The following is an 11,907-nucleotide window of genomic DNA, read 5'->3' as shown; positions in this document are numbered from 1 at the left end:
GCAAAACTCAAAAAAATCTCTATTCGTCCTATTTGTCAAGTTTCAATTGAGATTCTCACTCTTAGAGCATCTCCAATGCAAAACTCAAAAAAATCTCTATTCGTCCTATTTGTCGAGTTCCAATTGAGATTCTCACTCATAGGTGTCGAAAATAGAGATCCTCAATTCTTGTATTTCTCCAATGCAACACTCTAAACTCTTTTATTTTACTTACGTGTCATGGTTATTTTTGTAAAAAAGTAATTAGTTATTTTGGAAATATACGAAGACTTGATTTCTATTGGTTGAAATTTAAATATTGATGAGTTGGACAATTAGAGATATCTCAAGAGGACCCTCTGAAAATAAAGTGTCCTCTTGAGATATCTCTATTCCACTCTCGACACATCATCTTTGAGATCTTAGTTGAGTTTTGCATTGGAGATGATTTTTTAAGAAAACTCAGAAAATCCTATGTGGCACTCCGAGTTTCTAAGATTGAGTTTTGCATTGGAGATGCTCTTAGGTGTCGAAAATAGAGATCCTCAATTCTTGTATGTCTCCAATGAAACACTCTAAACTCTTTTATTTTACTTACGTATCATGGTTATTTTTGTAAAAAAATAATTAGTTATTTTGGAAATATACGAAGACTTGATTTCTATTGGTTGAAATTTAAATATTGATGAGTTGGACAATTAGAGATATCTCAAGAGGACACTCTGAAAATAGAGTGTCCTCTTGAGATATCTCTATTCCACTCTCGACACATCATCTTTGAGATCTTAGTTGAGTTTTGCATTGGAGATGATTTCTTAAGAAAAACTCAAAAAATCCTATGTGGCACTCCGAGTTTTTAAGATTGAGTTTGCATTGGAGATGCTCTTAGGTGGCGAAAATGAAAATCCCACCCAAAAAGGGGACCAAAATGAAATCAAGTCTTCGTATATTTCCAAAAAAATTTGAAAATTGGAATTTTTTGTGTACGGGAAATTATTTTATTTACCGGGAAGAGATGGTTTGCTGGGGGGGGGGGGAATTTGAAATTTCGTTTAAAAATTTCAAAATTTCAAAAAATTTTGAAACTTTGAATTTTTCGTGTACTGGTAAATTATTTTATTTACCAGACATTTTTTTTTTCAGGAAAACGTCAGCATGTCCCATCCAAGGGCAAGAGGGGAATAAAAAAAAAACTGACATTTGGACCTGCAACTAATTTTTGGACAAGAGTGGATTTTTTTTGGGTTTACCCCCCAGATTTTGGATTGTTGACTCAAAAATCCTTTTGAAAATATACAAAGACTTGATTTCTATTAGTTGAAATCTAAATATCGATGATTTGGACAATTAGAGATACCTTAAAAGTGTCCTCTTGAGAAATATTTATTCCGCCTCGACACATTATTCTGAGATCTTAGTTGAGTTTTGCATTGGAGATGATTTTTTAAGAAAAACTCAGAAAATCAGTGGCACTCTGAATGTCTAAGATTATGTTTTACATTGGAGATTCAAATAATGTGGTGTGGTTATTTTTTAAACAAATAATTAGTTATTTTTGAAATATAAGAAAACTTGATTTCTATTGGTTGAAATTCAATTATCGAGTTGGACAACTAGAGATTCTCAAGAGGATTTCTAGAGTGTCCTCTTGAGATATCTCTATTCCACCTTCGACACATCATCTTTGATATCTTAAATGAGTTTTGCAGTGGAGATGATTTTTTTAAACAACTCAAAAAATCCTAAACAGCATTCTGAGTTTCTAAGGTTAAACTTTGCATTGGAGATGATCCTAGATAGGGGTGGGAATTCTACCCGAAAGCCCGATACCCGTCACGTTTACCCGCGTCCGACAATGTCCATGGACGCCCGCGCCCGAAGATGGGTACTACCCGCCCAGCCCGATGATTTTTCGTGGGCGGGGCTCGGGTGAAAAGCTCTGCCCGCCACCCCGCCCATACCCGAGCCCGATATGCTCACCCGACGGGTGCCTATAGATGCCAATCACTTTGAGTGTCGATTATACTTCACTATAAAGCCCAAAGTAGATTTAAGGTTTCTCCCAAGATATATAAACAACACATTGAAGCAACCCTAATAGTTTACCACATTGAATCTGAGAAATTCGGTAGCATAGAGAGAGAAAAAAATCTACGTTGTCTCTCTAGCCGTTTCTTTCTTATTTACTAGACCTTCTTGTGCCAACCTTCTTCTTTATTAAATAAGTTATTGGGATCATCTTCCACCTCTATGTAGTGGTCAAATTTTAAAATTATTTTGATGTGAAGGAAGAACAAAGAAGAACTAATGAAACATACAAAGACAAGAAAAAAAGTGGAAGACAACCAAGTCTCATGTTTGCATATATAGATCTATATCAGTTGTTGATTTCTTATGTTACGGAATCTGAGTATTTCTTTCATTCTTGATTTATGAGTTTTGTAAAGATTTGGTATCAATTTGTTTAGAGAAGCTTATTTGAACAATATCAAATTACTAGAGTTTCCTGATCTGGTAAAAAAATATCAGATAAAGAAACCCGATGCCCGATTTGCCCGAAGCCCGACTTGCCCGATGCTTTAGTGGGCATGGGCGGGCTTTGATCATAGGAGATTTCAGAAAAGCCCGCCCGAATCCGCCCGAGAACCCGAGTGGGCAGAGGAGAAACTTACCCGACCCGCCCGAGTCCGACTCAGAATTACCCGCGGGTGCCCATACCCGCCCGATTCCCACCCCTAATCCTAGATGAGTTTTGCATTTGAGAGCATTTAAAAAGAAAAAATTCCAAAAATCCTATATCGCACTCCAAAAAGAACATCTCTCTGAGATGTTCTGACGGTAGTTAAATGGAGATATCTCAAAAGAACACTCTAGAAATTGAGTGTCCTCTTGAAATATCTCTACTTGTCTAATTCATCATTTTTAAATTTTAGACCAATATGAAGACTTAAAGATTCTTTACAAAAACTCTCATGTCAAATAAGTAAATAAAATAACTTTAGAGATTTGTATTTCAGACGTACAAAAAATAGATAATCTCTATTTTATCACATAAGAATGAGAATCTGAATTGAAATTTAAATAGGTAATACTAATAAAGTTTTTTTGTGAATCTGGGTCATGTTGTAACATCTTTTTTAAGGTCTCATTTAAGAATGTTAATGTTCAGTATCCAACATAGTTCTCAGAATTCGAAGATGAATCTAGAAAGACCGTTGGGGCTTTGATCTCACGCAATTCACGTGATTTTCGTAGGATCTCTTTCTAAATAAGTACTTGCCATTCTCAAGTATTTGCCTTTATAATCAATACCTAGAATCAATCATCAAAATAATCCTTCCAGCATACCCCCTTTCTGTTCTTCATCACTCCCCCACTCTTTCTCTAGAACTCACCTTAAACTTCATCCATGGCTTTGGAAGTTTGTGTGAAAGCAGCAGCTGGTGCACCTGACGTCCTTGGAGACTGTAAGTTCATTTACCATTTCATCTTCAACTACCCTCTATGCTTTTATCCCTTACCCTTGTTTTCTAATTTCATGAGGGTTTTGTTTGGGTTTTTGAATTTAGGCCCTTTCAGTCAAAGGGTTCTTCTTACCCTAGAAGAAAAGAAAGTTCCTTACAAAAATCATTTGATCAACACATCTGAGAAACCTCAATGGTATTTCTTATTTTCCTGAAAAAGTTCACAGATTTCTTTTCCTTCTTGGGATCTAATCAGGTAATGAAGATCTAACATGGGTTTGGGTTATTTTTTATGATTGTGATGATTAGGTTTTTGGAAGCAAATCCAGAAGGGAAGGTGCCAGTTATCAAGTTTGATGGTAAATGGGTTCCTGATTCTGATGTCATCACCCAGCTTCTTGAGGAAAAATACCCTGAACCATCTCTTGTCACTCCTCCTGAATATGCATCAGTGTAATCTCTCTCTCTCTCTCTCTCTCTCTCTCTCTCTCTCTCCCTCTCTTTTTCTCTCTCTCAACCCTCTTTTTATCTCTCAATAATATGGACTAAATTGTTTCACCCATTATTGTCAAATTGCAGAGGATCAAAAGTATTTGGTACTTTTGTTCAATTCTTGAAGAGCAAGGATGCAAGTGATGGAACTGAGCAGGCCTTGCTCGCCGAATTGGCTGCCCTGGATGATCACCTCAAAGCTCATGTTTGTGTTTCTCTACTCACATTTTGTGTGATTTCATTTCCTCCATATTGAATTACCACTAACACATATTGTGTTTCTTTATTGATTTGCAGGGTCCTTATGTTAATGGAGACAAGATTTCAGCTGTTGATTTGAGTTTGGCACCTAAACTATACCATCTTGAGGTTGCTCTTGGTCACTTCAAGAGTTGGAGTATTCCCGAAAACTTGGCTCATGTCAAGAACTACACAAAGGTGTGTGATGAACTGTTTTCAATGGAATATATTGTGGTTGTTGCATATGTTGTTGATCAAGAGTTGTTTCGTTGTAGTGACATACGATAAATCGAGTCATTTTGTCTAGTTAGAGATGAACTATATTGTAGGTTTTTAGATGTTTATAACAAATTCTCGTGTTTTTTGAATGCATTCTCTTGTTGATTAGTTCAAAACGATTTTGTTCGTAAGCTAACTCTACGATGTTATGTGACATCTTGTGTTTGGTATAGTTTCATTGGTCATAGTGGGGAGTCATGTAATGACTTCCAAGTCGTAATATTTGTTGCTAACTTTAAATGAAGGGGAAAAGGACAAGGGGTTGAGTCATAAGTTTGAGTGACTTAGTATCATAACTATTGTAAAATATGAAAAGATGTAAATAGCTCACAAAATTGATCTTGTTCGGTCTACCCTTTGAGATTGTTCTTAGTATAAAAATCGTTTGTTGTTAATCTTTTTTTGTTTACATATAATGGTAACATCGATATGGACATGTTGAAATGCAAAAAGATGATAAACTTGTGTAACCTATTCAGAAACTCATCTTCATTATATGAATCGGTCTATAATGAAATAGACTTTATGCAGATGATGCATTGGCTGTTTAAATTTTACTCGGTTTCTGATGTTAATCAAACTCTGCATTATATGTTTTCTATCTTGCTTTCATGTGTTTATCTACTAATAGCATTATGTTTCCTGATTTTACACAGTTGCTTTTTGCTCGGGAGTCCTTCATCAAGACTCAAGCTGAAAAGAAGTATGTAATTGCTGGATGGGAGCCCAAGGTCAACCCATGAAGATCGCCGTTAGTTAGTTTCTGAGTCTTGCTATGGTTGTGTCACAGTTACTATTATGAGGGTACCTTGTTTCTCATCTTGTTATACAACTTATCTATGATAACAATAAATGGTGTTATGTTACTTGCAAAATATCTATCTATGGAGACATTACATTTCTAAGTAAATTATCGTCGTCTGCCTTCTCTCATGCATGAAAACATTGATATATTTTCCCCTTGTAGGACCCAAGAGTGTTGGTCTTTTGTCGTCTTCTCTCTTCGGTTTTTTGGTTTTAATTCATACATGGAGGCTGGAGCTTTTCACCTTTATCAAAAAGAGGCATGCTGCTGATTGCAGGCTTATCTGAAAAATATTCAAATTGCTTAATCTCCAATGGGATCCTAGAGCCTAATTATCCCTGATAGAGATACTCTAAATTTTTACGGAGATCTCTAAAATTATTTTACCTAATACACATGTTACTCTCGACTTGAATAGGGAAAAAATAGTCACAAAGCATAAGCTATTAACAAAAAAAATACGTTCTAATTTTAGAGTCTCTTGAAAGTCTCTATAATAAATGCTACCATATTATCATGGAGTGTCAAAATATCTAAAAGAAAATCTTAAGTGACACTTTAAGTTTTAGAGTTTGAATATATGATTGGAGATGCTCTTAAAATTCTACTAAGTATGCAGATTTTAGCGATGGTTGAACAGGGACTACGTCAACTTACACGAGTAAAAGTGTAAAACTTGAGTACCTCTCCATCTGTATAAACTCTCTAAAATCTCGCTTTCTCTCCGTTTGTTTTCCTTCCCAAAGAAAATTACAAAGAAGTCAAAATAGTACAAGAACGATTATATCATTATAAAGACATGTTTACAAAGGAAGAAACTCTCCCCAAACAATTTACAGACGTTACATTATGTAGATGATCAGACAAGTGTAACGGACGAGAGGTATCCTCAGCTCTCCCCTGATCGGACTCAAAGAGAAGTTAATGAGCCTATGAGCACCCCCAGCGATCAAAAAAATATATAGGTACAAAATAATCAAACATAAAAGAAAAACCCGAAACAACTCTAGGAAATGAAGCAATAGCACATCATAGATAGAGGATGAAGCAAGTGGAAGCGTTAACTTAGTCCTTTCGAGGTAACAATGGCTCTGTTTGAGGGTTTTTTTCATCGGTTATCTGTTGCCTTCCGAATATACTTATTTGCTGCTTTTTAGGTGTCCTGTTCGATGTATCTTCCGTTTGGGACTCCAATTCTGATATAGACCATTCTACTTGTTGGTTTTGCCTTTGGCTGAAATATGGTCTCTTCTCTGATATCGAATCCAACACTCTCGGTGATATATTTAAGCTCTGTACGTGCTGAAGACATACTTGAAGAGCGTCATGAATTCTGACGAAGAACCACTCTTTCCCAATCTGTTCAAATACGCCAGATTTCGCAAGAGCTTTTAGTACTCCTCGATTTGGGTTGGAGATTGCCATCTGTGGAAGTACCATAGGAGCTGCTGAAGTCAAATCATAATAGGTGCAAGAACTAGGAATCTTCTTTTTTAAACACTTCACCAATCAAAATAACATATTATTTACCTGAATGTCCCGTGATTTGTACTCTTGATGCAAATCTCTCAGAGCTTGAATGGCGCTAGAGTCGACATATGTGACAGCTGCATCAAGAATAAGAAAACATTTTGATTCCGATTAAAACCGAGAAGGATAAATTCAGCGTAGTCTAAGGAAAATGTGGCCTACAAAGAGTACAAATGTTTTTGCAGACCAGAAAAAGAGAAGACTGCCAGTCTATTAGCCCAACCAAGACATCTCTTTATGCAATAACGTAATCTAGGAAGACATTCTTGATTTAAAACCTAAAGTTAATAAAACTAACTTGAGAATTTTCTTCCATCCTCGATCCGGTTCGATCAATTGTGTGCAAATATAAAATGATTTAAGTTAGGAAAAGAAAGTACATAAATGTCTAGATTTTCTTCAATAGAAAGGAATTCCAAAATGTGGTTGTTGGTTGAGGAATGTAATAATTTTGTTATGTCATGGGTGAGTTAAGACTTACGCGCCATCTCAAGAATCACAAAATGAATTCTTTCAACCTCTGGTCCGCGCTTGGTTGACCCATCAACGTGGACTTCATATTCCTGTAACCTGGTGATAGGAGAACTAATGAGTTCTTATTTGATTTCTATTATTGTAATTTGCCTCTTAAAGGTTAGAAAGCTCAGTTCTCTACCTCTCTTTTATATAACTCGTATTGGCAAAATAAATAGGTGCATCAATTCGTACAATCACAATTCCGTGGTATGTATATGCTTCTGGATATTGTTTTGTGTTTCTGTATACAGTTGTCCCAGGAAGACGTCCCAAGACCGCTGCCATGAAAATCATTCATTATTCACAAGGTTAACATACAAAACAGATTAATGTTCAAGAAAATTAACATAAATTACGTAAAATCTATAAAGAACTGGTAACCTCATTATTACAGAAGTTCACTCACCGATATGTGGGTTTGCTGATTCATGGATTACGAAAGCAAGAGAGACACCAACCTACAAAATTGAAGTCCCTACATTTAGATACGAAGTAAGATATATGCCAAACGAGACCAGATTATGAACACTTACCCCGATAAGGACCCCTATCTCGATACCAAGGAATAAAGTTGTGACACTAGTAATAACCCAAAGAAGGAAATCTTTCTTGTCCACACGCCATAAGAAGATAGCTTCGTCATAGTCCACCTGAAATTGTTACTGTTAGGAACTGAGGATAGGAAAATGCATAATAGGGGAAAGTTGAGCGGATATTAGTGAACTTGGTTCTTGATATCATAAGAAATCTTTCAGATTGTAAACTTGTAACTAGAAACAATTGGAGTCTTTAGATTCTTTTCTATTACTCACCAAACCCATTACAGCAGAGATCACTATGGCAGCAAGAGCACACTGAAAAACAGAAAAGTAATTTCATTGGTAAGCAATCTATTACTCTTCAACTCTAACCTTCTCAATATAGTCATATAATGGTGAAATTATGATTGATGTCATACTTGGGGAATTTCTCTAAATAATGGTGTCATGAACAAAAGAGCACATGCTATTATGACTCCCATAGTTATTCCTGATAAGCCAGTTCTAGCTCCACTTTCATGATTTACAGCCGACCTGGAAAATGATCCTGCAGGACCAAAATTTACATTCAAGATGCATTAGTTCTAAATATGAGACCGTATATGCATGTATGTGACTGAATTATGGTTAATGTTAGTGTTAAGAACCAGCAAGGCCTTGGTAAGTTCTAGGCAAAAATCTGACCTGTGGTAGGGTATGCGGAGAAGAACGAACCACATATATTTGCTACACCGAGGCCAAATAACTGTGTCGAGAAATAAGATAAAAGAATATTATTTTCCGTGATCTGGGGCATTGTATCAAGCTGTCTCAATTTCATAGGATTTAGGAATCCGAAAACGGCATATTCATACTTCCAGACCATACCTCTTGATTTGAGTCCAACTCATATCCATTCTTTGCTGCTAAAGCTTTAGCAATTCCCACAGATTCCTGGTATTCCAAAAGTAGTTCTACCATTTAGTGAAGCTTCGAGATGAAAAACAAGGAGTACGACAAGATCAAGCTTACCAGTATAGCCACGCCAGTTATGAGAATAGCTGTGGGAATCAAGGACTTCGCATGATCAAAACTTTTAGGAACTGAAAACTTAGGTAGACCTTGTGGTATGTCTCCCACCTAAAAAAACATTTAGCTCAGATGTTAATTATCAGATCAAGCTCAAAGGGAACCTAAGATATCAAACCCAAAGAGTATTCACAAAACAAAAAGAACGATTTCAATTTAATGCCAATATTACATACTTCATATAATAGTTCATACAGAATATTTGTGTGCAGTTTCAATAGTTCAAAATTTAGTAAAAATTTTTCCTTACCACAGAAATTGAAGCCGGATGAAATATTTTTACAAAAGTAGTACCCAGAACGACTGCTGTTAGAGGACCACCTGCACGTAGAAACCGCAAGTACTTCTTTGATTTTCCCTATTACATTAGAAAAACGACGCCCAAATAAGAAAGAATTGTCTTTGTGAAAAACAGGCATATATTAGATGAAATTAAAACCACAATCTCCGGAAAGCTAGTAATGAGATCTTACCAAGTGCTTCATGGCCAGAATAATCATAAGGATAACAGATCCCATTACAAAGGGTGGCCAAGAAAACTACAAAAAGAGAACAAAAGTTAAGGTCTGATAGAAGAACACCCTTTGCGAATAAAACTTTCAATATTCTGGTGAAACTGGAAAATAAGCAGTCAATCACTGATATGTGAAGCACACACCTTATCGGCTCCATCAATAATACTCTCTACAAGCGGCATAATTTTGCTGCTTCGTACAATGCTGTAACCCAAGAAGTATTTGGCTTGAGACAAGGCAATTATGATGGCTGAAGCAGTTGTAAAGCCAGAAATGACAGAGTGGCTGATAAAACGAATAAGCCATCCCAGCCTACATATATTGACATGTAAATATTTAGTAACTTGGTACTCACTAAAAAATAAGACTATTGCTAAAGGTGCCTTAAATGTGGGTCGATATCTAACCCATCTAGTTCACTAGTTCTTTGTCATACCAACACAAAATATCCTGATACTCTTCAGAAGAAATAGTCTATGCAGAAACAAAAATCTGTGGTTGCACATCACTGTTCCCCCACGAGGAACTAAGTCCGTATTGACATTTTGGAGGCAAATGTTAAAATAGCCCTGCTCTCTATAATGTCTACTACTCCCGCCATGTATATGACATTTCATTTAGTTATTTTAGTAGTGGTACTAAGAGAATCCATGAAGGTAATCAATCTATGAGAAGAAAAAGGATTGAATTTGAAGATGATAGTATGGTGGTACCTCAAGAGACCCATTATACATTCCAAAATGCCAACCATGAGAGCCAATAATATCGCGAGCTCAGTATACAACTCTTCACCAGATTCAGCAATTCCTCCCAAGACATTAGACACTAGAAGAGAAACCAATGCTACTGGACCAATTGCTAGCTGCCGAGATGACCCAAATATTGCATACACAAATATAGGGATTAATCCAGAATCTGATCATTTCCAATAACAATTTCATTACTTTTCCATTACCAAAACCCAGAGAAAAAAAAAACTTGAAATAAGAAATTAATTAGTGTGAAAACTTACAAAGTCCATAAATTGGATGAAGCCCTGCTAACTTTGCATATGACATTGACTGTTTCAAAATTCACAATCAAAACTAAGCAATCAAAATCATTTCATAACCTAGAGAGAGAAAGATAGAGTTGATGAATTCTTCAACCATAATAAGAGCAAAATCTTCTTCATAGTTCATATATCTAACAAATCGAGAAAGTAAATGAACATCTAGAGATAGAGAGAGAGAGAGAGTAAGGAACCTGAGGAACAAGCATAATACCAACAGTAATACCAGCCATAAGATCGGATTGAAGATTTGCTGATAAATTGTAACTCCGAATCCAACGAATACAAGGAAAACAAAATTCTATCCATTCTATTAACGTCATACTTTTCGTCTTTAATCTCCATTTTGAAAACAAAATAGAAGAAGAAGAAGATGATGAGGAATTTGAAGGATGTTGAATAGGAATTGTCTTAACTTGCCGATTCGATGACCTTGGTGAAGATGAAGATGAAGAAGGAGATGACATTGAAACAAGGTCACGCGAACTCGGCGACGCGTACGTTATTTCCATGCGCCTGCCTTTACTCCTCCTATATTCTGGCGTTTGACTCGCTGCTTACTGAGTTGAATCGGTTAACTTTACTCTAGTATTAATTTTCGTGATAACTCGAATTAATTGAAACAGTACTTAACATTTGCTTAAAAAGGAAAATTAGATCCAAATTTTAATTTAAGTTACAAAATTGCCCTTATATTGCTTTTTCGATTTCACAAGTATTAAATTAGGAATCATTCTTATGTGAAAAATGTTGTTGGTTCTACATCCCAAACGTTGAGATATTATACATCTGCTTACTTTAATTGATTTTTCTATACTAAAGAAGAAACACAAGAACGATTCAGAAAGTTAATACCCAATTATATTATATTATCAACTCTTGATGAAAGAAAGTTTAGTTGATTTAATTGTTCTATCTCACCTATATAATATATTTAATGTTTTGGAGCACTGAATCCTCATTTTTTTTTGAAACTGCACTGAATCCTCACTAAATTATAAAATGAACTCATTGACACATGAAGTTCAAATAAAAAATGTCATAAGAGGAATGAGTTGACATGTGATTTTGAGCCTATAAGTCAACCAATTCTCTCTTGGAGGCAGAATAAAAACATTATATACATAATTAGACTTCAAATTTTCAACTCTAATTCATTCTATAAAACAGACTTATTAGATAAACGAACTGAATTCCTGAAAAGAAAGGACGGCATGATAAAAGGTCACGTCAACAGTTAAGAGAAGAAGACAAGAAAATGGCTAAAAGGTGGTTCCATGAGTCAGGGACTCTTTTGTCATTTCAGATCCACTAATACCTGATTAGCTTAATTAATAGGAATTGAAGAAGACGAGGTAAACGGTCGTCGTAGTGGTCATCGTTTTAAGTGGGTGAAATTTGCTTTTCTTAATGGTGGGTCAGTGTAACT

At 35.7% G+C, this 11,907-nt stretch overlaps 2 protein-coding genes across 2 annotated transcripts; one reads left to right on the top strand and one right to left on the bottom strand.

The window, feature by feature from the left end:
* Nucleotides 1–2,951: 2,951 nt before the first annotated feature.
* Nucleotides 2,952–5,364, top strand: LOC147550262 (glutathione S-transferase DHAR2-like). The gene is made up of 6 exons (XM_086665270.1): nucleotides 2,952–3,446; nucleotides 3,549–3,639; nucleotides 3,753–3,896; nucleotides 4,023–4,140; nucleotides 4,233–4,373; nucleotides 5,111–5,364. The coding sequence occupies exons 1-6, from the start codon at nucleotides 3,389–3,391 to the stop codon at nucleotides 5,195–5,197; spliced, it is 639 nt and encodes a 212-aa protein (XP_086521396.1). The 5' UTR covers nucleotides 2,952–3,388; the 3' UTR covers nucleotides 5,198–5,364.
* A 662-nt stretch (nucleotides 5,365–6,026) lies between these two features.
* On the bottom strand, nucleotides 6,027–11,093 carry LOC147550261 (sulfate transporter 4.1, chloroplastic-like). Its single transcript, XM_086665269.1, has 17 exons — nucleotides 10,673–11,093; nucleotides 10,440–10,488; nucleotides 10,141–10,342; nucleotides 9,571–9,739; nucleotides 9,386–9,451; nucleotides 9,163–9,270; nucleotides 8,856–8,963; nucleotides 8,712–8,777; nucleotides 8,529–8,589; nucleotides 8,264–8,391; nucleotides 8,118–8,159; nucleotides 7,839–7,955; nucleotides 7,712–7,763; nucleotides 7,445–7,583; nucleotides 7,271–7,359; nucleotides 6,790–6,866; nucleotides 6,027–6,684 (listed from the first exon to the last, which is right to left on the bottom strand). Exons 1-17 carry the CDS (start codon nucleotides 10,988–10,990, stop codon nucleotides 6,325–6,327), a joined length of 2,151 nt encoding a protein of 716 aa, XP_086521395.1. The 5' UTR covers nucleotides 10,991–11,093; the 3' UTR covers nucleotides 6,027–6,324.
* Nucleotides 11,094–11,907: the final 814 nt, after the last annotated feature.

The sequence above is a fragment of the Eschscholzia californica genome, unplaced genomic scaffold (assembly GCF_041429995.1).
Source record: "Eschscholzia californica isolate CP2 unplaced genomic scaffold, dmEscCali1.0.p SCAF_3, whole genome shotgun sequence".
Lineage (NCBI taxonomy): Eukaryota > Viridiplantae > Streptophyta > Magnoliopsida > Ranunculales > Papaveraceae > Eschscholzia > Eschscholzia californica.
Note: the sequence above shows the minus strand (reverse complement) of the source record. Positions and strands in the feature narration are given on the sequence as shown.

Coding starts and splice junctions, on each gene's coding strand:
- LOC147550262 (XM_086665270.1), top strand. CDS start 3,389: ATGGCTTTGGAAGTTTGTGTGAAAGCAGCAGCTGGTGCACCTGACGTC. Junction 3,447..3,548: donor ACCTGACGTCCTTGGAGACT/GTAAGTTCATTT, acceptor TTTTGAATTTAG/GCCCTTTCAGTCAAAGGGTT. Junction 4,374..5,110: donor ATGTCAAGAACTACACAAAG/GTGTGTGATGAA, acceptor GATTTTACACAG/TTGCTTTTTGCTCGGGAGTC.
- LOC147550261 (XM_086665269.1), bottom strand. CDS start 10,990: ATGGAAATAACGTACGCGTCGCCGAGTTCGCGTGACCTTGTTTCAATG. Junction 8,778..8,855: donor TAACTGGCGTGGCTATACTG/GTAAGCTTGATC, acceptor TTGGAATACCAG/GAATCTGTGGGAATTGCTAA. Junction 8,392..8,528: donor CTCCGCATACCCTACCACAG/GTCAGATTTTTG, acceptor TTGGTCCTGCAG/GATCATTTTCCAGGTCGGCT.